We start from the raw sequence: 24,472 nt of genomic DNA on the forward strand, positions 1-24,472 counted from the left end.
GAAAAGTAATCCCAGGAATCTTTTTCAAAAATCTTTTTGTGCATCCAAATACAACACAAGATGACATGCTTCAAAAAGAAAAGAAAAAAAAAATATTCCAATTACAGACTTCCTTGCACAAGTCACAGCGATAACAGGAACATGGCCGCCAAGCCTCACCGTTTTAGTAGAACCTTCCCTTCTTCTATTCTAACCTCCTTGATATGACCAAAGAATATGTATTGTTTTTGCATAGACATTCTTTGATATGACCGCTCACCACGCCCAAAGAATCTCCATATGTATTCTTCTGTGAAATAGTTGTTAAAAATAGTTAATTATGTATGGATTAGTAATTAGGTACTTAAGGAAAAAGTATGTTTTAATTATTTAGCACATTCAGTTATATTTCTCATAATTCGAAACTTTTACCATGTTATTCGATGAGGGGTAGGGCTATGGCGCCCAGGCACCCTGGTGGTTAAGCACCGCAGTTCAACTCCTACCCCTCTCCCTCTCTACTAGCGTCTACATCCCAAAACGGCAGCCTATGAGAGAGGCGATTCTATTATTTTCATCGGGGAGTAGAGGAGTTAGAATGGTTTTCTGAGGAATGCAATGGCAGTGGACTATATGTTTGCTTACATTTGGAAGTTCAAAAAATTGCTAAGGTGGATTGCCTTAGTTTCTACGATTACTTACAGGGAAATATTAGGCAGTTTTTTCGGTTTGCTGATAGAGGGTAAATAGGCAATTTACCTTTATAATCCGCGTTTATCTATTTAAACTTCAGAAGATTTAAGATGAAGAGAATATATTTAACACAACAGAACACAATCGTAAGACTTGTAAATCTATTAAAAGACAACAGCAAATTTTTAAACATTACTGTAAAAAATATCATCTCTTCTAATTATAATAAATAATGAGATAATGCATGGATGAATTGTTAATTATATGATAACTATGCATTTATAAAAAGTTTTTAATGATGAACTATAAATAATATTTTTAATTATCGATGTGTTGTTTTTTAAAAGATTTACAAGTCTTAAGCTTGCGTTCTGTTGTGTTGAATATATTCACTTCATCATAAATCTTCTGAAGTTTAAATAGATAAACGCGGATTTATAAAGGTAAATTATCTATTCGCCTTCTATCAGCAAACCAATAAAAACTGCCTAATATTTCCCTGAAAGTAACCGCAAAAACTAAGGCAATCCACCTTTGCAATTTTCTGAACTTCCTAATGTAAGCAAACATCGCGCACTGCTGTTGGCGTTCCTCAGAAAACCATTCTAACTTCCCTACTCCCCGATGAAAATAATAGAATCGCCTCTCTCATAGGCTGCCGTTTTGGAATGTAGACGCTAGTCTCCCACTCTTTGAATTGGGACGCCATTTTGGGAAAAAGCGGACGACTCCATCTTGGAAAAACGGCACTAGATATGTTTCGGCTTGCTGTATTTAAGTCGGGGTGGAATCCAGTCAGCTAGGCATGTTCTTTTCCTCTGTGAAATATTGCTGTCATTTCGTTGAAAGTGACCTGGTAATATTTCAGGATAAACCCTCGTACGTTGGGCTAAGCTGTCACCTCTCATGCATGAGAGTACCTAGGTAAAGAACATAAAATTAGAAACGTTTCTTACGTAAAAATTCTGATTGAAATACTTCTTTTAAGTTATGTGACATAACTTTCCAAAATGTCACTAATTGTGTGTGTGTGAATTAAGGTAGTTTAATGTATAACACCTGCTTCAAAAATAACAGTAAAGTTTATTTTGTTTATTTGTCATTTAAAATTACCGGCTTATTGTCTTTCGGTGCCATCTTTATACCATCGCCGAAATTATTTACTCTTCTTGAAGATCATTATCCCATTTATTCTGTTATCCGTAATAACTGTATAATTTGTTTTTCTTTCATTGTTCATGTTGTACCCATACATTAAAAACACCATTCGCTTACTGTACTTCGTAGTATTAGGAAAATCATTTGCTTTTCTATCGACTGCAGTCAAGTAATAATGAATTAAAAAAAGTATTATTGGTTCTCTGAGATGAGATTTAAAAAAAAATTTTTTTTTAAGATTTTTTATTGGTCATCAAAGTTAGTAAACCACTGCTTTGAGTAATTAATCAAAGTTTGACTTTTGAAAGATAACAAAATGTATAATGTTCTTATAGTTTTATTTACAATGCTACTCTAAAGGATTTGAATATTATTGAAGATTCTTGGCAATGTCCAGTTTATTGTGAAAAAGGCAGTTGTTTCAAAATAAAATATTTTAAGCTATCAGCAAGTAAATTCAAAAAATAACTTTGAAAAATTGCTTGCATAAAATGGATATTTGAAATGTATTATTCTGTAATGAATCCATTAATCTATTATATGTACAGTAGCACTTAACATATGAAACACAATTTTGGGAATATTGACAAGCAAAGCACTTAATGAAAAAAGACACTTTTAAATGTACTAAAATATTAGTATCTGTATGAGCAACAGAGAATATATGTAATGAATAATACCATGACCAAATACTTATATAAACAAAACAAAATTAAGTATTCTCATCCTCGACACTTGAAAAAGTAATCCTGCTGTGCAACATTTAGTGAATTTCTGACTGCATGATATTGCAAGCATTTTGTTAGATTTTTCCTACTAGTGCTTAAGACCATTGAATACTGGTAGTTTGATCTGTGTTCATATCATGGTTAAAGGGCTGGCTGCATGGTTGATTTTTCTAGTTTTCCTCATATGTAATGCAAATACAAGCCAGTTTCCCTTAGAATGTTCATAAAGGCATCCTTCTTCAGGTCAACAGCTGGTATGCTTTGCCATATTCGAATAACCTAAACTTTCCTACAGATTATACATTGAAAGGTTATATCTGTAGTAAGCAGAACAATGATCATTCAGCTTCTATCCGTGTGGAAGGAGTATATTTAAAACATGTCAGAACCATGGGATTCATAACAAAATCGACCATTAATCTTGAACATTTTATCTAGTGTGCCGTTTTTCTTACGTTATGGGTTTCACTAACAAGATATTCATACTTTTGTTCAAGTTCACAAGCAGTTCAGCAATACAGTTGCTGGATACTGGTAGTTTGACCCTAGTTTGAATCTTCAGTACTCAGTATCTTGGGCCATCACACTGTCATGGCCCCTAAAGCTATTACTGCTTGGAATAATATAAGTAAAGCATTTATGATACAAAATTCTGAGAAGTGTTTCATCTGCCTTTCTCATACACCTGAATGCATCATTCAAAAGAAAATGATGTTACTGCGTTTAATTTCATCAGGCCTGATGAAAGGTCTAGAATGCTGCAAGTGCTGGTTTTTTCTCACATTTGTTTTAAGGAGAAATAATTTCAGCGATATCCTGGAACTAGAATTATCCTAGTTTACATATGAATTTGTCAACAGCATATGCTATTTCCTAAAAATCAATGAAAATATTGCTTTTTTCATTCTCATTTTGGATATTCTAAAATGCAGTAATGTATACAGCATTGATTTACGTCCATTTTAAGGTAAATTTGCTGATCATTTCTTATAAGTTTCCAAACATCTTTTTTGAGATGGACTTTCTTCTTTCCAAAGTGAAATGTGTGTCAATACAATGTATTTCAAATGACTATGGCATGACATCTAGTCTTCACTTAGGCATTCATGTTTGTTTCATTATTTTACGGAGACATTGCTATTTATTTTTAAGTGTTTTTAATGTGTTATTGAAAATATTTGTAATATACGCATTTACAAAACTTTGCACCGACCAGTGATATAAAGTTAGTCTTCAGTTAAAAGACTTGTTTAGGATTGTGTAAAGTTGAACAATTACTTTGTTTATATAAGTTGAATAGGAGACTGTTGTTTTATGATTTTTTTTGTAATGTTGGATAGTTTCCACAGGCTTTGGGAATTTTCTTCATTTGATTATCTCTATGTAGTTGAATAGAAAAATATTTTGAAATTATCAAAATAAATAAGTTATCTATTTTGGAGATTAATTTTGATAACCAGCATTTTGTAACAGCATCATGTTCTTAGCATATGCTAAGAATATCGTCAAAAGAAAAGAGTCACCCAACGTGTGCAAATCTGTGATAAATTTTACTACTTTTTGTTATTCCCATGTATATGTAGTTATATAATGATTTGAACAACTGTAATTTTGGAACACTGAGAAACAACTGCTTCAAGTGATTGTTAGACTGTAACTAAATTACTTCAAGTTGCAAATGTGGTCTCACGGCTTCATAGTTTATATTGCAAGGCATGCTGAAAATTTCTAGTTACATTTGAATTGCATTGAAATCTGTGTTTAAACTCAAAATCAGACTCAAAATGCAGGTTTCTTTTTCAGGTTATCTTCATAACTATTGCATTTTGACATTTAAATTGTTCATATGACAAAGAAATGTGAAAAATGCTAAGTTGAAAACCATGCTGTATCAATATAAATTAAATCCTGTGACTAATCACTTACTAGTCCTGTGAAAATTTGCAAATATGACTCTGATTTTTTGTGATTGCTTTCTAAATTAATTGATGCTATATATTTTAAAATTTCACACTTTACAGAACAATGTTTCTCATTGAAGAATGGCACAATTTCGTTAATCGGTTGCCAAACTTTCTCGAAAACACATCTTGCACTAAGCCATCTTACTTTTGTTTTGTGTAATACAGCACATGCAAGTATTCAGATTTTAAGGGCTTAAGTAAATCTCGTAATTCCCTGTGGGTACATCAACAAGATTGAATACTATTCCCAAGCCTCATGGTTACATCAAGCACAGGTTTAATGTTCAATGGAAATTTAAACAGACCACTTGAAAATAGTTAAAATTTCCACATTCAAAAAAAAAAAAGATTACCTTTCTTCATTTCGTTACATTATCAGTAATTCTCGCTTTCTGGGGAATTTTCAGTGGGAGATCTAAATCTTGTTATACTTATCTGTGTTCATGATGTAACAAAGTCGATGAGCACAGTATACATGTCGATGAAGTGAGATAACAGATATCTATGTGAACTCATGTTATGCGCAAATCACGTGATATTCCTTTACGTTTTATTTATACAAATACAGTATACATTGTATAGCCAAAACAAAAATGAATATATATTTACAATATACATTATGTATTGCATAGTAAAATCCTAAATATATTTTGATAATTTGCTGAATAGAATATCTATATAGATATATATAGAAGCTTTAAACAGGTAGTTGTTCACTGGCTATAGTTTGTCCATCCTTGAACTCAACTTTCGGATTTGATAGAGTGAGATTGTGACTACATTTTCAGTAACTTATTTGATAAAATTATGATTTGAAAATTCAAAATAGATTTAAAATCAGAAGATGAATTTAAAAGAAATACTGTGCCTAAATATATTATTAATAATAATTAATGAGCCCACCAGCGGCCGAGCAGTAAAAGCTGCTGAACACTGGTACTTCGATCCCGGGTTCAAGTCCTGGCGAACGGGCTGGCTGCATGCGCGTTTCCGTGATTTCCCCATGTGTAACATGGATACGAGCCAGTTTCCCTTAAAAAGACCTCTACAGGGCATCCCTCCCTTTCCGTGGAGTGCCTAAGGGCAGAGCACGTAATAAGAAAAAAATAAAAATAATTAATAACAAAAAAATTAAGTAATCATATAATAAATATATGCAATATCACACATGATAATTTATACAAAACTATTCCTACATGATTTTTCAATGAAATTTTTTTCTTATTCATTGATCACTCAGCATAGCTCTCCAATAACAATAACCGAAATCAGGTTAGGGTTTGAGGGTTAGTTAAGGAATATTTTGAGTTTAAAATTGCTGGTGGCATGTATCCGTTTGGTTTGGTGTGTTTTAATTATGTCAAAGCATGCAAAAAAATCTGCGTAAGAGAAGGTGTGCCTTTGAGGAGAACCTTATAAGGGATTTTTGGCTTTGCATTCCTGTAACATATTGAAGCACCGTGAAAACACCCATGCAATTAGCTGTCTTTTTTTAGATTAGGACTTAAATCAAACTACCAGAATTCAGTCACAGAACATCAGTTGGAAAGTAATGAATCATAGTATGCTTGTTAGAGTTACATGCAAAAAAGTTAAATTCTGCCCTTACTGTTTCTGAGGTTAGCATGATTGTTAATAAAAATAGTGGATATGTTAGTTTTTATTTTATGACACATGCACACATAAGCACACACTTATTTATGCATGCATAAGTAAGTCAGAGCAGAATATAATTTATTCTTATACAAAATTTATTTTTTACCTAGTCAAACAGTTGCAATAGTTTTATATTTCAATGAAAACATTGTTTATTTCATTTATGTGATGAGAATTTATTTTCACTCATACTTTGGAAAGCATTTTGAAATTATGTAATGAAGGTACAAGTAGTAAAAGTGCCTTTTTGTTTCTCTTGTGTTTTGACAATTTCCCAAGAAACTGCACTGTTAAAAACAGGAATATTTTCTAATTTTATATTCTTAAAGCATATTTAAAGAAAGATATGAATTTCACTAAGTTATTTTTCAACAAATTGATAACTTTGCCATGAAAGACTCATTATTTGCTGTGATCTGCAAATATGATCTGGTTCTGTTTTAAATGCAGAAGACATGTATGTATCACCAAAATAGCTAATGAACAGTCAATTACGATGAACGCATTTCGCGGAAATTCGTTAACAGGCTGTTTTTCATTACAAACAGGAAATGGCATACTGCAAGCCAGAGGGAATATGGAGTTAGGAGATCTATGGGAACATAATATCCAGTCCTTTCATTGCTATTAACGATTTTCAGTTTACGGTTTGTATTACGGTTAATCTTTTTAAATATCTTGTAACGTAACTGCAAGGTTCTTTAATATACTAAGGTTAGGCTAAGGCTACTATAAAGGGGAGCTGAATCATCATCCATTTTGAAGCTAACTTGTTGGTATTCGCTATTGGATTAGCACTGATTTCTTGACATATTTGTGGATCGATTCCGACCTAATTTTCAGAAAAATGGGTGGTTGTGCTGCACCAAATTGTTCGAATCAGTCTAAAAATAACTTTAGGATGTTTCGTTTCCCTAGAAATGAAGAAAGACGAAGAAAATGGATAGTTAATTCTCGTCGAGATCAATGGATCCCGCGCCCAGGAGCGTATCTTTGTGAGGTAAGTTCAGCTTCGTATTTTTCCATAGAATGTTAGAAAAATTACTCTTCTTGGTACTTTAAAATATTTATTTTCATTTAACTGTCACTTATTGACGATCAACTGATTTTATAAGTACAAAATCAACTGCGGAATGTGTATGTGTTTGTGCAGTAAAATATCGTTGTTTCATGTTGTTTCTTTTGTTATCGTGAAAAGTTTATACCGTTTGTAAAATTTATATCATACATTTCATGTAAACTTTGTGCTCAGTTAGAAATGTGATGTGCCTTTTTCTTTCTTTAATTTTACTGTACAATTGGTGATTTAAAGTAGCATTCTATGTTTTGATTCTGATGTATTGTCGCCAAATCGGATAGTTGGCGCCAATGTTAAAAACTGGATGGTATGATCCAAATAATAAATGATTTTGTTTTTTCTTTATAGTAAGATAAATATATTCTGTATTTTTAGACATTTTTAAGAAGTTAAATATTAATTTAAATATTCGATGAATCGTTTTGATCCCATTATTATCCTTTATTGTAGTAGCAAATCTTAATGTTGTATTTTTAACTATAGGTACTTTAAATTTATTTTTAGTGTGTGAGCAGGAAATATGTTTTAAGTAGTTTTACAAACATGATTACTTTTTAAAAATTTTGTTCTATTTTCATAAAAAAATTTTAATTTATCAGAAAATTACATTCTTAAATTATTATAATATATGTAACTGTAATTTAATACTAGTGCTTTTGATTTTAATGTTAAATTTCATGCATGCTTTTGTTAAATATGCAGGTACATTTTGAAGAAAATCAATTTGAATGCTCTAGGCAAGATGGGCGTAAAAAACTCAAGCCCAATGCTGTGCCAACTCTTTTCAATGTGCCTAATCCCCCACAACTGTTGACCCCACAGCGTCTAAAAGGCATTGGTTTACCAAAGCACCGTTAAGTTACATCCAATTTTTGTAATGTATGTGTTTTTTATTTTTATGGTTTTTCATAAAAAAAATATGTTTTTATTACAAAGACTAAATTGCTTTATGAAAGAATCAAAATATTGAAATTAAGGCATTATGTGATAAAGCTGTAATTACAGTCCCTAAGATTAGATTAAAAAATTAAAATTTTGCTGTTGTTATATATATAATTAAGTATGTACTTTGTTATTATAATCATATATTGAAAATTAAGCATAAAACCTCAGTTTGATGTAGTTTTTGGATAAAGTTTTTGTAGTTTTTCGAGGACGGTCATACATGGGTCTGGTTTCTTCAAATTTGCTCCTAAAAGAAAGAAACCGGTATCTGATTGCCTTCAAAGTCAAAAGAGTTTAAATCAAAATTTGTATTAAAATAAAGTTGCTTTTTTGCTTAATTTTAAATTCCAGATAAATAGAGAGAAATATGTATGGAGTAAGTAGAAGAAATAATATTGAAATTAATAATTTTAATCTTGAGTAATACAATAATATAGTTATAATATATTGATTTAAATGTATATTTTAATGTCTTATATGTCTTGTCTGAATGTTGTTATTTTTTGTTTAAAGATTTACAAAACTTATTAGGATTATTTATATTATTTATTATTAAAATTACATTAAGTATATTTTATTTATCAGCATTTTCAGGTATCCTTACTTATATGTGTTTCATAATTTTTGCATCTTCAGGGTGGCTTGCTGCACGGTTTACCTTTATCAACTGAAGCGATTTCTGTTGCTGAACCATCTGTTGTAAGTCTTCATTTGTACAGTTATTAAATATTTAGTATTATAAACTTTTTCTAAAAAGTATTAACACTGTTTCCAAAATTAAAAAATATATTAACGTAATATTTACTTATGTTTAAGAAGTATGAATGCTATGAACAGTCCAATGTATTTATGCTTTTTTATAAGTTGAGTTACTTTGAAAATGGTAATGATTATTTGTATTTATTTTTATCCGATCAGAGTTTATAATTTCTTTCACTTCCACATATTTCATATATTATAATTTCTTTTAGGTTCATTTGCCACAACCTTCAGCTTCATATTTTGGAGAAATAAATTTTGCTGCCGAAGTATCTGATGTAAATTGCCATTTTGCACTTCTAAAAAATTTTAATAGTTTCTTAACATCTATTCATAAACTGTACTATGTTTTTTTAAATGTTTCCATCTTCATAATCATGCACTTTATTTCATTTCACCAGTGGTTGCAAATGTGTACATTACAGTACATCTCAGGTGTGTTTGCAACAACATTTAGCATTACCTTCTGATTAAATAACAGCTGCTAGTAAAGAATCTATTCTATGTTTTCATTTGAGCAGCTATTAAATGTCATATGTTTTACATATATTAATGAATTTTTATACGATTTCTGAAATATGAAATTGTTTGTCTTATGGTTGCTAAACAGCTGTACTATATCTGGCTGTTGTGCTATGGAATTATTTTTGAATTTTGAGTGTTAACAATTTATTATCTATTTATGAATTATAAAATGTTATGTAAAATAATTATTTCTTAAAATGAATGTAGTTTATATTATCTGTATTTCTAAATTTCTTATATATATATTTCAGGTTTGTTTGCAAGAACAAGCTTCGACTTCATCTTGTGATAAAATGCCATCTATTTGTGAAGGATCTCATGTAAGATAATTAGTGTATTATTAAATTGCTTGCTTATACAAAACGTTTCTATTAACTTTTTTTGGGGGGGGTAAAAGGAATGTAATTAATTTCATCAGCATTTACAAATTCTTTGTGTACATTTCAGGTTTGTTTGCAAGAACAGCCTTTAGCCTCATTTTGCAATGAAATACCATCTATTTGTGAAGGCTCTGATGTAAGTTGATAACTAATGTATAATTAAATTACTTCCTTATATGCATTTAAAATGTTCTATAAAGTAATTTTTTGGTAAAAGGAATGTTATTAATTTCATCAATAGTTGCAAATTCTCTATGTAAATTTCAGTTTTGTTTGCAAAAACAACCTTTAGATTCATCTTGCAACCAAATTGTAATTAATTTTAATTAATTTCATCAGCATTTGTGAAGGCTGTGATATAAGTTGATAATTTGTGTTATTAAATTGCTCATGATTATGGAGATAATCGATCCCTTGAAAAGCTGGAAATAAATTTTAAAAATCTATTTTTAAGTGAAATAAATTTTAAATATTAGAAAATAAAACAAAAATAATCTAGAAAATGCTGAAAACAATAGAGTCAAATTTAAAAACCCACCACAGTATAGGAAAAGAGACCTGGAACTTGCATTTTTATTTTGTGGATTTATTATCTGTTTAAGTTTGACATTTAATCCAAAGGGGCTTTGTCCCTGAAGGACTATTGTTTTCGTTTTGTATTGAAACACTATAAACGGCTGCATCACTTTTCAAATTGTTGCCACCAAATATTATCACCCTGTACTATATTCAAAGAAATTATATAGTGAAGACTCATAAATGCATGTATGTTTTTTGCATTCTGATAAAACAACGGTACCTAGAGCCATCAAATTTTGAATGACTTAATTCTACTGTGAATATGGACATCTGGAAGACCGAATTTGAAATTCGGAATTTGTTTTAATATATATTTTATATGTTGTAAAACTTTAACGAATTTATGATTAACAAACTTGAGTATTTCAAAGCGAGCAATGGCAATGTTGTACAGAAAAGACACTTTTATCTCCAGCGTGTGAGACAATGAATCGGGAATTCTGAAGATATGTTCATTTTAAAATTATCTTGCAATATTGCTGTTGAACTGAATTTTATAGTTTAAGTGTGAAAAACTTGATATTTAATAAATAAAGGCAAAACACAAAATGTTAAAAAAAGGCCCCTTTGGGTGTAATTTAAAATCTGAAACCTTTCAGATCTTTTTTGTTTGTTTGTTGTGTTCCCCCCCTTCTTTGATGATTATTCATATAGATTTTTTCTTTATTCCAGGATGTTCTTTTAAGGAATTTTATAAAACAGCAGACTGAATTGATCTCGCTTCTGCAATGCGAGAACAAAATATTACTGAAAGAACTTACAGCAACCAAAAAAAATGAAATTAATGTTTTAAAAAAATAGCATAGCACTGAAATTCAACTTCATGACCTTCAAGTACAGCATGAGGAATTGCTGAAAGGAGTGAAAACATTTCTTTCAGATGAACAAATAGCAATGTTGAAAATTCCTCGTAGAAGCACTGCAAAATGGTCTAACGAGGGAATAATAAAAGGCCTCAAAGTTAGATTTGCTTTGGGCAAGCATGGTTATAATTACTTGCACAGAATAGGTTTTCCGTGCCTTCATACAGCACTTTAAATAAAAGACTTCAAGGTCTTGAAATGAATTTTGGAGTCATCAGTGAGATGATTGAACCTTTGAAAATTAAAGGAGAAAAAATGAATGCTAGTGATAAAGACTGTATTTTATCATTGGATAAAATGGAGATTTCTGGCAATCCTGATTTTGATATTTCAAAACGTAAATTTATTGGTAAATGTACATTAAGAAATCAAAAGGGTACAGAAAATCACTATTTAGTTATTTTACTAAGAGGTTTGAAGCTGAAATGGAAGCAAGTGGTTGCCCATGAGATAACTGGACAGGTAACAGGATGCCAGCTCAAACAATTTGCCACTTCCGCCTAGGTATAATAGCAAATTAACAACACAAATCAAATCAAACTGTTGATGCAACGAAAGTAAACAAACGCCAAGAACTAACGCTGTCACCCACATGACGTCATGCGCATGTGGCATTACTTTCTCCCTGCACTGCGCATCGCTCTTGGGCCCCCCCTGACGTAACTGTACACCGCTAAACTCGTGGCCGATTAGCCGTTGACGAGCTTGGCGAGTAAATACGCTTCGCCGCCAACGGATCCTCTCCGGAAGAAAACCCCCTTCTTTCCCTCTCTTGGCCTCTTCTAGTGTAATTTGTCATCATTTTTGTGCACTCTTGGATTGCAGAACATCATATCATGAAAGAAAAAGAACGAAGATGAAAAGAACGGAGAAATAGTGCAGAGCAAAAAGACATGTGTGGCTGGTAATTCTTGTTTTATACTAACTTTATTTTCACTACAAATGCTTGAATGTTATAATTTGTAGGTCACTTTTCACATGTTGCTTTATATTGGAGTTTTACTACTTATTTATTTTACGTGAACGCTTCACATTATGTTTTAATGTTTAGGGTAGCATTTATGCATTAATTTCTTAGGTTTTGAATTCCATATTGAAGTGTCTGAATTGGTTCTTTCTTTATATTGTATTGTAATATTCATAGTGAGGTTGAACTGTTAATCACACTATAATTATCAGAAGTCTGAAATTTGTTAGAGTTCTGTTGCTTCTTAGTGGTTTCAAAATTACTGCTGTAGTGTAATTTTTTCCCAAGTGGCCTCCTTTCGCATTACTATAAAATTATGAGGGTACACTTTTAGCTTTTAGAAACTATTTATTTACAATCTTAGAATGTATAATCACAGAGAACTGAAATACCAGCATAGTTCTATTTTTCAAATCTGTATCCAAAGTGTTGCCAATTACAAGTTACTAAATATTAAATGTTACCATTTACAAATTATTAAATATTACATCTTCCGTTTTTTTAAAGAGTTCAAAAGTTTTAACAGTCTAAAATCAGTCCAAATACCTGGCCGGCTTTCTAATCAGTCTCCCACTTCTAGTTCTTAGCTCAGAGTTCCTTGTTTCTGAGTTACCAGAGTTTGGTAGTTGATCTTCTAAACTTTGCCCTTGAGAATATCTGGAATCATATCCTTTTACATCTGTTTTCTGTGTATTAACTCCTTGTTCTGTTCCTCTGATATTCTCATCAACAGCTGAACTGTTTTCTCTAATATCTTTTCTATTTCTTCTCAATACTGATCCACCTGATCTAAGTATATATGATCTAGGCGTCTTATGCACTTCTTCTACAACTGCTGGTTTCCAGCGATTATCGTGATATATCCGAACACAATCTCCTTTATTTAGTGATGGTAATGTTTTTGTATGACGATCATAATATGACTTCTGTTGATTTCTTTCTTGGTTGATTTTTTCTTTTACATTTCTCACAACTTTAACAACAGGTTTAAGTAATTCTTCAGATGTAGGAAGAATTGTTCTTGTTCTACTCATAAGTCGTTGAGCTGGTGATCCTAGCATCTCATTTGTTGGAGTGTTCCTATGAGCTAACAAAACTAAATAAGGATCAGCATGATCTGCTTGAACTTTCTTTAACAATTTCTTCGCCGTTTGTACTGAACGCTCTGCTAATCCGTTCGACTGTGGATGGTATGGACTGCTTGTTATATGTTTAAATAGGTATTTCTTTGCAAATTCTGAAAATTCTTTACTTGCAAACTGAGGTCCATTATCAGATATCACTATCAATGGTATACCGTATCTTGCAAAATGAGATTTCATGTAACTGATCATTGTGTGACTTCGAGTATCCGGTAGTTTGGAGATTTCAAAAAAGTTGGAATAGTAATCTACAATTAATAAATATACATCTTTGTTAATCTCAAATAAATCTGTCACAACTAAGGTAAATTGGGAATTTCATGTGGTATCATAGGCTCTCTTATGTTTTTGTTCTGGTATTCATTACATATAGAACATTTTGAAATTTTATCTTCTATCTGCTTGTTCATAAGTGGCCAAAACAAAACATCTCTAGCTCTTTTCTTACATTTTTCTATACCAAAGTGACCCTCATGAATTAAATTTAACATTTCCTTTTGCATAGATAAAGGAATAATTACCCTTCCTCCTTTGAAAAATAAGTCATTTTCCATTGTCAACTCATCTCTGTAGTCCCAAAATACTTTGACTTGAGGTTCTACCTGATGTTTCCTTTCTGGCCAGCCTCTCAGAATATATTTCTTTAAGCACTGTAGTGTAGCATCACATTCACTTTCTTTCTTCAATGCATAAATTTTGTCATCAGATGCTGAAATCAGTGTACAAATTTCTGTATCTTCATCATTATCTTCTGTTGTATTCAAATTTGCTCTACTCAAAGTGTCTGCTATTAATAAGTCTTTCCCCTTTTTGTATCGTACATCTAGATCATATTTTTGTAAATTTAACAGCATTCTTTGCAATCGCTGTGGTGCTTTAAAAAGAGGTTTCTTAGTTATGCTTTCTAATGGTCGATGATCAGTTTCAACTGTAATACGTTTGCCATATATATATTGATGAAATTTAGAACATCCAAAAGTAATAGCTAAAAGCTCTTTTTCTATCTGAGCATAATTTTTCTGACTTTTTGTTAGAGCTCTGGAAGCATAAGCAATTGGTTGGTTTTCTTGTAGTAAAACAGCACCTAATCCTTCAGAACTTGCACCTACTGAAAGAGTTACATCCTTATTAACATCATAGAATTTTAATACGGGTGCTTTTGCAATCAATTCTTTAAGTGTTTCGAAAGCTTTTTGATGCTTTTCAGTGCCAGAGGACATTTTTCTCAAGTAACTGTCTTAATGGTGCAGTAATAGTACTTAAGTTAGGAATAAATTTGGCTAAATAATTAATCAATTCCAAAAATCTTTGTAGCGAAGGCACATCTGTAGGTTCTGGCATTTTAACAATTGCTTCCACTTTAGAAAAATCAGGTTTTAGTCCATTTTCACTTAACTCGTGCCCTATATAATTCACACGATTAACTTTTATTTTACATTTAGCCTTATTGAACTTCAAATTATTTTCTCGTGCTCTCTGGAGTACATTTTTAAGTCGTAGCTCATGTTCCTTTTCATTACATCCCCATATTAAGATATCATGTATAATACATTCAATGCCTTCTAGACCTTCTATTATTTGGCTTAATTTTCTTTGGCAAATTTCTGGAGCTGAACATATGCCAAAAGGTAATCTTTTAAATTTGTATCTGCCAAAAGGTGTATTGAATGTACACAAATTACTACTTTCTTCGTCAAGCTGGATTTGCCAAAAAGCAATATTAGCATCTAAAACAGGAAATATTTTTGCGTTAGGCATTCTAGTGACAACTTCGTCAATGGTTAACATCAGATAATGTTCTCGTTTTATAGCTTTATTTAAATCTCTAGGATCTAAACATATTCTTATTTTGTTCGGTTTGACAACTGTGACCATTGAATTTACCCATTCAGTTGGTTCTCTTACTTTCTCAATAACATTTAAATTTTCCATTCTTTGTAATTCTTTCTTAACTTTATCACGTATAGCTATGGGTATTTTTCTTGGAGGATGAATGACTGGTGTTACATCTTGTTTTAACTGGATTTTATATTTTCTATTCAAACAACCTAAGCCTTCAAATACATCTTTGTATTCCTCCAGTAAGTCTTCAGTGTAAACAGACATTACTTTCTGAATCAAACCTAGTTGCAAACATGATTTTAATCCTAATATAGAAGGTACTTCTTTGTCAATAACTTGGAATTCCACAACATAATTATTTTTTCCATATTGGCAGTTAAGTACTACTTTTCCTAAAGTATCCATTTTATTCCCACAGAATGTAACTAATCTTTTCATTTCAGACTTCTGTATCGGAACATTTAGCAATTTCACTTTGGTTTTAGAAATAACATTGCGCATTGCTCCAGTATCTAACTGCAAATTTAGTTTACTTTTATTTACATTAACGTCAACAGTCCATTTCTCTTCCTTGTTATCTGAATTAAGGTTTAATGTGCCAACATAAAATTCTAACTCTTCCTCAGAGTCATGATTTATTAATTTAATTTGTCTATCTTTTTTGTTTACCTTGACTGCTTCATTTTTTATTATATTGGTTTTACACTGACTCGCGAAATGATTTGCTTTTTTACATTTATGACAGATTTTTCCATATGCTGGACACATTCGATACTCATGAGATGTTCCACATTTAGAACAAATTTTTGTCTATTGTTTATCGGTATTTACCTCTTTGTAAGTATTCTTATTATGTTTACTTAGTTTCTTTTTCACTAAGTTTACAGCAGTTTCCTCATCTTTTATGATTTTCATTTGATGTGCACTTATTTCAGCAGATCTGCATATATCAAGAGCTTTTTCTAATGTTAATTCTATTTCATGTAACAATCTTGCTCTCACTATATCATCTTTAATACCACAAACCATTTTATCCTTTATTAAACTATCCGTTAATTGTGCAAACTCGCATGTTCTAGCTTTATTTCGAAGGTCAGTTACGTATTCATCTATGGTTTCTGACGCTGTTTGATTTCTAGTAAAGAATAAATGTCTTTCATATGTAATATTTTTCTTAGGAATACAATATTCCGTAAACTTTGTTTTAATTTCACTTACTTTAATTTCTTTACCCTCTTCTATAGGAAATGTATTATATATTTCAAGACCACAAAATCCTATTACATGAACAAAAGTATTAACTCTTACCTTCTCTTCTTTATTATGTAATTCACTAGTTACTTCATATATTTCAAATGATTGCAGCCATCTCTGCCAATTCCAAGCTAGATTTCCATCAAATTTCATCAGCTCTGGTGGTTTTAAACTTTCCATTATGAAAGCAAAACACTCCTGACACCATATAAAATTAATCAATTAAAGCAATTGAGGGTACACTTTTAGCTTTTAGAAACTATTTATTTACAATCTTAGAATGTATAATCACAGAGAACTGCAATACCAGCATAGTTCTATTTTTCAAATCTGTATCCAAAGTGTTGTTAATTACAAGTTACTAAATATTAAATGTTACCATTTACAAATTATTAAATATTAGAATTACGAGGAGGAGGCTAAGCATTTTCCTCTCTGTCTCGCCTAATATTTTCCTTGCCTAATGGGGTCTTCTCTTCCCAGCAGGTCAGTGTAATTGCACTGCCTGTGTATAAACCAATTTTGTTTCAGTTTTTTCCGAATTTAGATTCTCTCTATGAAGTGCTGTTTCTCTTAAAACCATTGAAAGTTAAATGTTGAACAAAAAAGAAATGTAAATAAAAATTTAATGAGTACTCATAAAGAAAGTTAGTGGGGCCAAATTGTCTTCTGTTAAGGCTGCTCAAAATGTGTTTTTATTAGTTGTTTTAAGCATACTTTATTATATTTTTCCCTTAATCTCAACTATTTTGGCATATTGTGAAGTTTTATGAACCTATTTGCGAAGATCTATTTAAAATTGATTCCAAAAATAAAAATTCGTTTTGAAATAAAATCAGAGATGTTTTATTATTATCGAAGTAAAATTCTGCAGATTAACTTTCAACTTTGTTTTGCAAAGCACTCTGAAAGTTTCTTTTGGACTTCTTTCCGTTCTCTTGGCATATGCATGACAGAATTATTTTTTGAGAAAGCTGATGTCTTTTGCTTATAAGAATGATTGATGCAACTGTATGGGTGTCGCTGTAAAGAGCACATGTTTCCCAGTGTCCTCTTTCTTCCTTAATTGGGTCATTCTCCGCTAGATCAGACATTGCTTTTTGTGTTATTTAACAATTTCTTCATCTTATGTTCAGTTAAAAGCTCTTCTTCATAATGAGCGCTTTTATTATCAAGGGTTTTATAAGACCCCAATTCTTCTTTTGTAATTTTCTGATTCATTGTTTGACTTCTCTGTCTTCCATATGTGAAAATTCTTTGGCATCGTTTCCTTTTGAGATTTGTAAGAATTTTTGGACTTAATTTTCAGTCGATGGAAATTGTTTAAAGTAGCAGATAAATTCTTTCCGGTGTTGATGGATGAATGTAGCACCACGTATGAATGAAATTCTAGCAGTGGACAAATTAAATGGGATGCTTTAAGGTACTGCTATACGCGAAATCACGCTTTACAATTCTGCGCTCAGCAAGTACCGGCGGTATTAAAAATGATAGACTAAGAAACATTACTTGAAGAATCGTATGAGTTATGTGGAATGCAGATTGGGAGTTTAGTCGTGATAGGTAAACAGTCTATACACATGACCAGAAATAATAAAAATTTAGATGGGTGTACTATAATGTATTTTACTCCTGGACCATGGATTAGTCATAAACAGTACTTGTGTAAAAACAGATTAAAGTATATGAATTCCCTGTTTAAGAAAGGAATTTCTCTATGACAGTATGCAGTCTGTATCATAGCTGGAATAGCGAGGTGTTGTGTCTTCAGGGAAACAAAATCTGTTATTCTGTAATTTTTCCTGAAAATGTGTGTTTAAATTTTGTTACCTAGGTAACCTATTTTTAACTCTTTCTATATGAAAATGAAACCAAATACAGACAAAGAAATAAAATTGCATTCCTTCCCTTGGTGCAGTTATTAACAACTTTAACTTAATGGGAGCCAGTTTTAAGTTTATAAAATTTTGGCTAGCTGCAATTATATATTGCACTTTTAATATTTCAGTTATAAGTGCATTACACAAAGTATAAAAATGTGTGGTATAATATCTTAAAGAAAAGGTATACTCTTTGTATTATCTACAAAAAAATTCAGCAAGATGAAAATTAAATACAGGGAAATCATATTTTAATGTGAAATTTAACATTGCATTTCTTCTGAGAATTTTTTTTTCTCCCTCTGGTACATGCGATGTTATTGCTAAATCCATGCAGTCGTCCGGATGTTTGTTTGTTATTCTGTATCTGAACATTGATTTTAACAAGTTTATTGTTGAAAATTCCTCTTTCACATTTTTAAGTAGATCGAAAGCAGGAATTTATCTTTTTAAAAGTTTAACAGTTCATGATTTTTCTGATCTAGGACTATTCAAATGGCTTTTTGTGATATTCTTCATCTTAATTAGGATGAAAACCAGTTATTTCTATTTCTAGATCAGTAGAATTGTTAACATATTTGCAATCTTTTACCATTTTTTATAAATACTAGTCTTATGTAATGGGTTTGAAGTGAATGTAGTAGTTGGCCTAATTTTAAATACACTCAAAACATCTAATTTAGAAACTAATTTAAGCTCGTTGAGATTTTCCAAATGTTTGTTTCAGTTTTCTTGTATTTCACGCTTTAGTTCTCCAGATTTTCAAAGTGGCAAAATGTACATTGCATTATGGTAAAAATGTATATTCCTTATATTTGTGTAATATTTTTACAAAATTAATTTTGATTTAAAATGAATTTAAAATAACCTTAAATTCAAAGACTTTAGTTCTCTTCCCTGCTCAAGTTTAAGATATTAGTTATTATGTCTGTAAGAATGACTAAATCGTAGAATGAATTATGGTCAATAATTTCTTCATGAGTTTCGTTTCTAGATTTTTAAAATTCTTCTATGAAACTTTTGTAACAGAAGCTGGGATGGAACCCAGGCAGCCAGACAAAATGTCTCTTCCCTGAGTGAAAATTTCTATCATTTCACTGAAAGTGGCATTATAATATTTCAGAATAAACCCTCGTAACACTAATAAATGTATGTAGATTTTTTTTTAATGTTGATATAATGCATGTTTGGTTCTTACAACATTTTGAGCTATTATATTACTAATTCTGTATGTGAGTTAAGACAGTTTAATATAGAAAACCTGCTTCAAGCCTAAAAGTAAAGTATTTGAATAGTGTTTTACCTTTCGTGTGTTTTGAGACGTGCGTTCTATTCTACAATATACGGAATTTCTCGGTACTGGACATCTCACATAGCTGACAAAATTTCATTCCTATGTTTCAGTTTCATAGTACAATAAGTTGAGCATCCCTCCATTAGTATATGACTTTGATTCCTTCGAAAGAAAAAAAGAGTATCTTAGTTTTGTTGAATTTTTGGTCAAAATTTTAGTATATAGGTAATTGCAATAGCTCATTCACGAAATTTTATTTAAATTTTTTGCAACATTTCAAAATGGTATATCATTCAATGGCATTTGATGTGTTTTGGCTTGCTGTATTAAAGCTGGGCTCAAACCCGGGCAGCTAGACAATATGTTTTTTTCCTGAGTGAAATATTGCTATAATTTCATTAAAGTGACGTGGTAATATTACAGGATAATTTCTTGTACATTGGACTAAGCTGTCCTCTCTAATGGATGAGTGTACCTAAGTAAAGAACTTAAAATTAGAAAGGGTTCTTGCGTTAAAATTCTGAATGAAATATTTATTTTATGGTTTATGACTTTTTTTTCCAAGATGTTTTTCGAAATCTGTTTTTAGAATGGTGTTTTTGAGCCCTTTCTAAAAAAAAAAAAAAAGCTATAAAAGTATATATATGTATAGCTCTTTTAATGTCAATATATTGCGAGTTTGATTCTTACTCTTTTTTGATCTGTTATGTCACTAATTCTGTGTGTGAATTAAGATAGTTTTATATATAACACCTGCTTCAAAGCTAACAGTAAAGTTTATTTTGTTTATTTGTCATTTAAAATTACCTTCTTATTGACTTTCGGTGCCATCTTTGTACCAGCGCTAAAATTATTTTCTTTTCTCGAAGATCATTATCCCTTTTATTCTGTGTATCTGTAATAACTGTGTTATTTTTTTTTCTTTCATTGTTCATGTAGTACCCATACATTAAAAACCTCTTTCGCTTACTGTACTTCTGTCGTATTAGGAAAATCATTTGCTTTCCTATCGACTGCAATCATGATTTTAGTAACAATGTAGCACATTGCTGGAATTTAAAACAAAGAAGGCTACTTTTGAAGTTCTATATATATAGAAACAATATTAGATATTTCTCTTTGTGTATAATTATTCTTTAACTTCAAAGTAGTTAAAATCTAATGATTCCTTCCCCTCCCCCCCCCCTTGGCCTCTACTAGTGTAATTTGTCATCATTTTTGTGCACTCTTGGATTGCAGAACACGATATCATGAAAGAAAAGGAACGGAGAAATAGTGCAGAGCAAAAAGACATCTGTGGCTGGTAATTCTTGTTTTATATTAAACTTTATTTTCACTAGAAATGCTTGAATGTTATAATTTGTAGGTCCCTTTTCACATGTTGCTTTATATTGGAGTTTTACTACTTATTTATTTTACGTGAACGCTTCACATTATGTTTTAATGTTTAGGGTAGCGTCTATGCATTAATTTCTTAGGTTTTGAATTCCATATTGAAGTGTCTGAATTGGTTCTTTCTTTATATTGTATTGTAATATACGAAGTGAGGTTGAACTGTTAATCACACTATAATTATCAGAAGTCTGAAATTTGTTAGAGTTCTGTTGCTTCTTAGTGGTTTCAAAATTACTGTAGTGTAATTTTTTCTAAGTGGCCTCCTTTCGCATTACGAGGAGGAGGCTAAGCATTTTCCTCTCTGTCTGGCCTAATATTTTCCTTGTCCAACGGGGTTTTATCTTCCCAGCAGGTCAGTGTAATTACTCTGCCTGTGTATAAACCAATTTTGTTTCAGTTTTTTCCGAATTTAGAGTCTGTCTATCAAGTGCTGTTTCTCTTAAAATCATTGAAAGTTAAATGTTGAACAAAAAAGAAATGTAAATAAAAATTTAATGAGTACTCGTAATGAAAGTTAGTGAGGCCAAATTGTCTTCTGTTAAGGCTGCTCAAAATGTGCATTTTATTAGTTGTTTTAAGCATACTTTATTAAATTTTTCCCTTAATCTGAACTATTTTGGCATATTGGGAAGTTTTATGAACCTATTTGCGAAGATCTATTTAAAATTGATTTCACAAATAAAAATTCGTTTTGAAATCAAATCAGAGATGTTTTATTATTATCGAAGTAAAATTCTGCAGAATAACTTTCCACTTTGTTTTGCAAAGCACTCTGAAAGTTTCTTTTGGACTTCTTTCCGTTCTCTTGGCAAATGCATGACAGAAATATTTTTTGAGAAAGCTGATGTCTTTTGCTTATAAGAATGATTGATGCAACTGTATGCGTGCCGCTGTAAAGAGCACATGTTTTTTCTTTAATTGGGTAATTCTTCGCTAGAAGATCAGACATTGCTTTTTGTGTTATTTAACAATTTCTTCATCTTATGTTCAGTTAAAAGCTCTTCTTCATAATGAGCGCTTTTATTATCAAGGGTTTTATAAGACCCCAATTCTTCTTTTGTAATTTTCTGATTCATTGTTTGACTTCTCTGTCTTCCATATGTGAAAATTCTTTGGCATCGATTGCTTTTGAAATTTGTAAGATTTTTCGGACTTCATTTTCAGTCGATGGAAATTGTTTAAAATAGCAGATAAATTCTTTCCGGTGTTGATGGATGAATGTTGCACCACGTATGAATGAAATTCTAGCAGTGGACAAATAAAATGGGATCCTTTAAAATACTGCTATACGCGAAATCACGCTTTACAAGTCTGCGCTCAGCAAGTACCTGCCGTATTAAAAATGATAGACTACAAATTATGACTTGAAGAATTGTATGAGTTATTTGGAATGCAGATTGGGAGTTTAGTCGTGATAGGTAAACAGTCTATACAGATGACCGGAAATAATAAAAATTTAGATGGGTGTACTATAAAGTATTTTACTCCTGGACCATGGATTAGTCATAAACAGTACTTATGAAAAACAGATTAAAGTATATGAATTCCCTGTTTAAGAAAGGAATTTCTCTATGACAGTATGCAGTCTGTAGCATAGCTGGAATAGCGAGGTGTTGTGTCTTCAGGGAAACAAAATCTGTTGTTCTGTAATTTTTCCTGAAAATGTGTGTTTAAATTTTGTTACCTAGGTAACCTATTTTTAACTCTTTCTATATGAAAATGAAACCAAATACAGACAAAGAAATAAAATTGCATTCCTTCCCTTGGTGCAGTTATTAACAACTTTAACTTAATGGGAGCCAATTTTAAGTTTATAAATTTTTGGCTAGCTGCAATTATATATTGCACTTTTAATATTTCAGTTATAAGTGCATTACACAAAGTATAAAAATGTGTGGTATAATATCTTAAAGAAAAGGTATACTCTTTGTATTATTTACAAAAAAATTCAGCAAGATGAAAATTAAATACAGGGAAATCATATTTTAATGTGAAATTTAACATTGCATTTCTTCTGAGCTTTTTTTTCTCCCTCTGGTACATGCGATGTTATTGCTAAATCCATTCAGTCGTCCGGATGTTTGTTTGTTATTCTGTATCTGAACATTCATTTTAACAAGTTTGTTGTTGAAAATCCTCTTTCACATTTTTCAGTAGATCGAAAGCAGGAATTTATCTTTTTAAAAGTTTAACAGTTCATGATTTTTCTGATCTAGGACTATTCAAATGGCTTTTTGTGATATTCTTCATCTTAATTAGGATGAAAACCAATTATTTCTATTTCTAGATCAGTAGAATTGTTAACATATTTGCAATCTTTTACCATTTTTCTTAAATACTAGTCTTATGTAATGGGTTTGAAGTGAACGTTGTAGTTGGCCTAATTTTAAATACACTCAAAACATCTAATTTAGAAACTAATTTAAGCTCAATGAGATTTTCCAAATGTTTGTTTCAGTTTTCTTATATTTCACGCTTTAGTTCTCCAGATTTTCAAAGTGGCAAAATGTACATTGCATTATGGTAAAAATGTATATTCCTTATATTTGTGTAATATTTTTACAAAATTAATTTTGATTTAAAATGAATTTAAAATAACCTTAAATTCAAAGACTTTAGTTCTCTTCCCTGCTCAAGTTTAAGATATTAGTTATTATGTCTGTAAGAATGACTAAATCGTAGAATGAATTATGGTCAATAATTTCTTCATGAGTTTCGTTTCTAGATTTTTAAAATTCTTCTATGAAACTTTTGTAACAGAAGCTGGGATGGAACCCAGGCAGCCAGACAGAATGTCTCTTCCCTGAGTGAAAATTTCTATCATTTCACTGAAAGTGGCATTATAATATTTCAGAATAAACCCTCGTAACACTAATAAATGTATGTAGATTTTTTTTTAATGTTTATATAATGCGTGTTTTGTTCTTACAACATTTTGAGCTATTATATTACTAATTCTGTATGTGAGTTAAGACAGTTTAATATAGAACATCTGCTTCAAGACTAAAAGTAAAGTATTTGAATTGTGTTTCACCTTTCGTGTGTTTTGAGAGGTACGTTCTAATCTACAATTTATGGAACTTCTCGGTATTGGACATCTCACATAGCTGACAAAATGTCATTCCTATGTTTAGGTTTTATAGTACAATAAGTTGAGCATCCCTCCATTAGTATATGACTTTGATTCCTTCGAAAGAGAAAAAGAGTATCTTAGTTTTGTTGAATATTTGGTCAAAATTTTAGTATATAGGTAATTGCAATAGCTCATTCACGAAATTTTATTTAAATTTTTTGCAACATTTCAAAATGGTATATCATTCAATGGCATTTCATGTGTTTTGGCTTGCTGTATTAAAGCTGGGCTCGAACCCTCGCAGCTAGACAATATGTT

At 31.0% G+C, this 24,472-nt stretch overlaps 1 protein-coding gene and 2 long non-coding RNA genes across 4 annotated transcripts in view; 2 read left to right on the forward strand and 1 right to left on the reverse strand.

Annotated features, from left to right (window-relative positions):
- Window positions 1–24,472, reverse strand: part of LOC146993172 (uncharacterized) — an 880,419-nt gene that overhangs the window by 554,951 nt on the left and 300,996 nt on the right. The gene's annotated exons all lie outside the window — the stretch shown is intronic.
- The window catches only part of LOC146993178 (uncharacterized), an 880,479-nt gene that overhangs the window by 79,811 nt on the left and 776,196 nt on the right, over window positions 1–24,472 (forward strand). The window lies entirely within an intron of this gene.
- LOC146993179 (THAP domain-containing protein 5-like) lies at window positions 1,392–10,558 on the forward strand. The gene is made up of 6 exons (XM_085807952.1): window positions 1,392–1,596; window positions 7,097–7,178; window positions 7,959–8,135; window positions 8,838–8,900; window positions 9,173–9,238; window positions 9,737–10,558. Exons 1-3 carry the CDS (start codon window positions 1,478–1,480, stop codon window positions 8,112–8,114), a joined length of 357 nt encoding a protein of 118 aa, XP_085664078.1. The 5' UTR covers window positions 1,392–1,477; the 3' UTR covers window positions 8,115–8,135; window positions 8,838–8,900; window positions 9,173–9,238; window positions 9,737–10,558.

Source organism: Stegodyphus dumicola, chromosome X1 (assembly GCF_044657685.1).
Source record: "Stegodyphus dumicola isolate Sdum_Otavi_A_Nest chromosome X1, ASM4465768v1".
NCBI lineage: Eukaryota > Metazoa > Arthropoda > Arachnida > Araneae > Eresidae > Stegodyphus > Stegodyphus dumicola.

Excerpts from the sequence above, each read along its gene's own strand:
- LOC146993179 (XM_085807952.1), top strand. The coding sequence starts at position 1,478 with ATGTTCTTTTCCTCTGTGAAATATTGCTGTCATTTCGTTGAAAGTGAC. Across the intron at positions 1,597-7,096 it reads TCATGCATGAGAGTACCTAG|AAATGAAGAAAGACGAAGAA; the intron begins GTAAAGAACATA and ends TCGTTTCCCTAG. Across the intron at positions 7,179-7,958 it reads CAGGAGCGTATCTTTGTGAG|GTACATTTTGAAGAAAATCA; the intron begins GTAAGTTCAGCT and ends TTAAATATGCAG.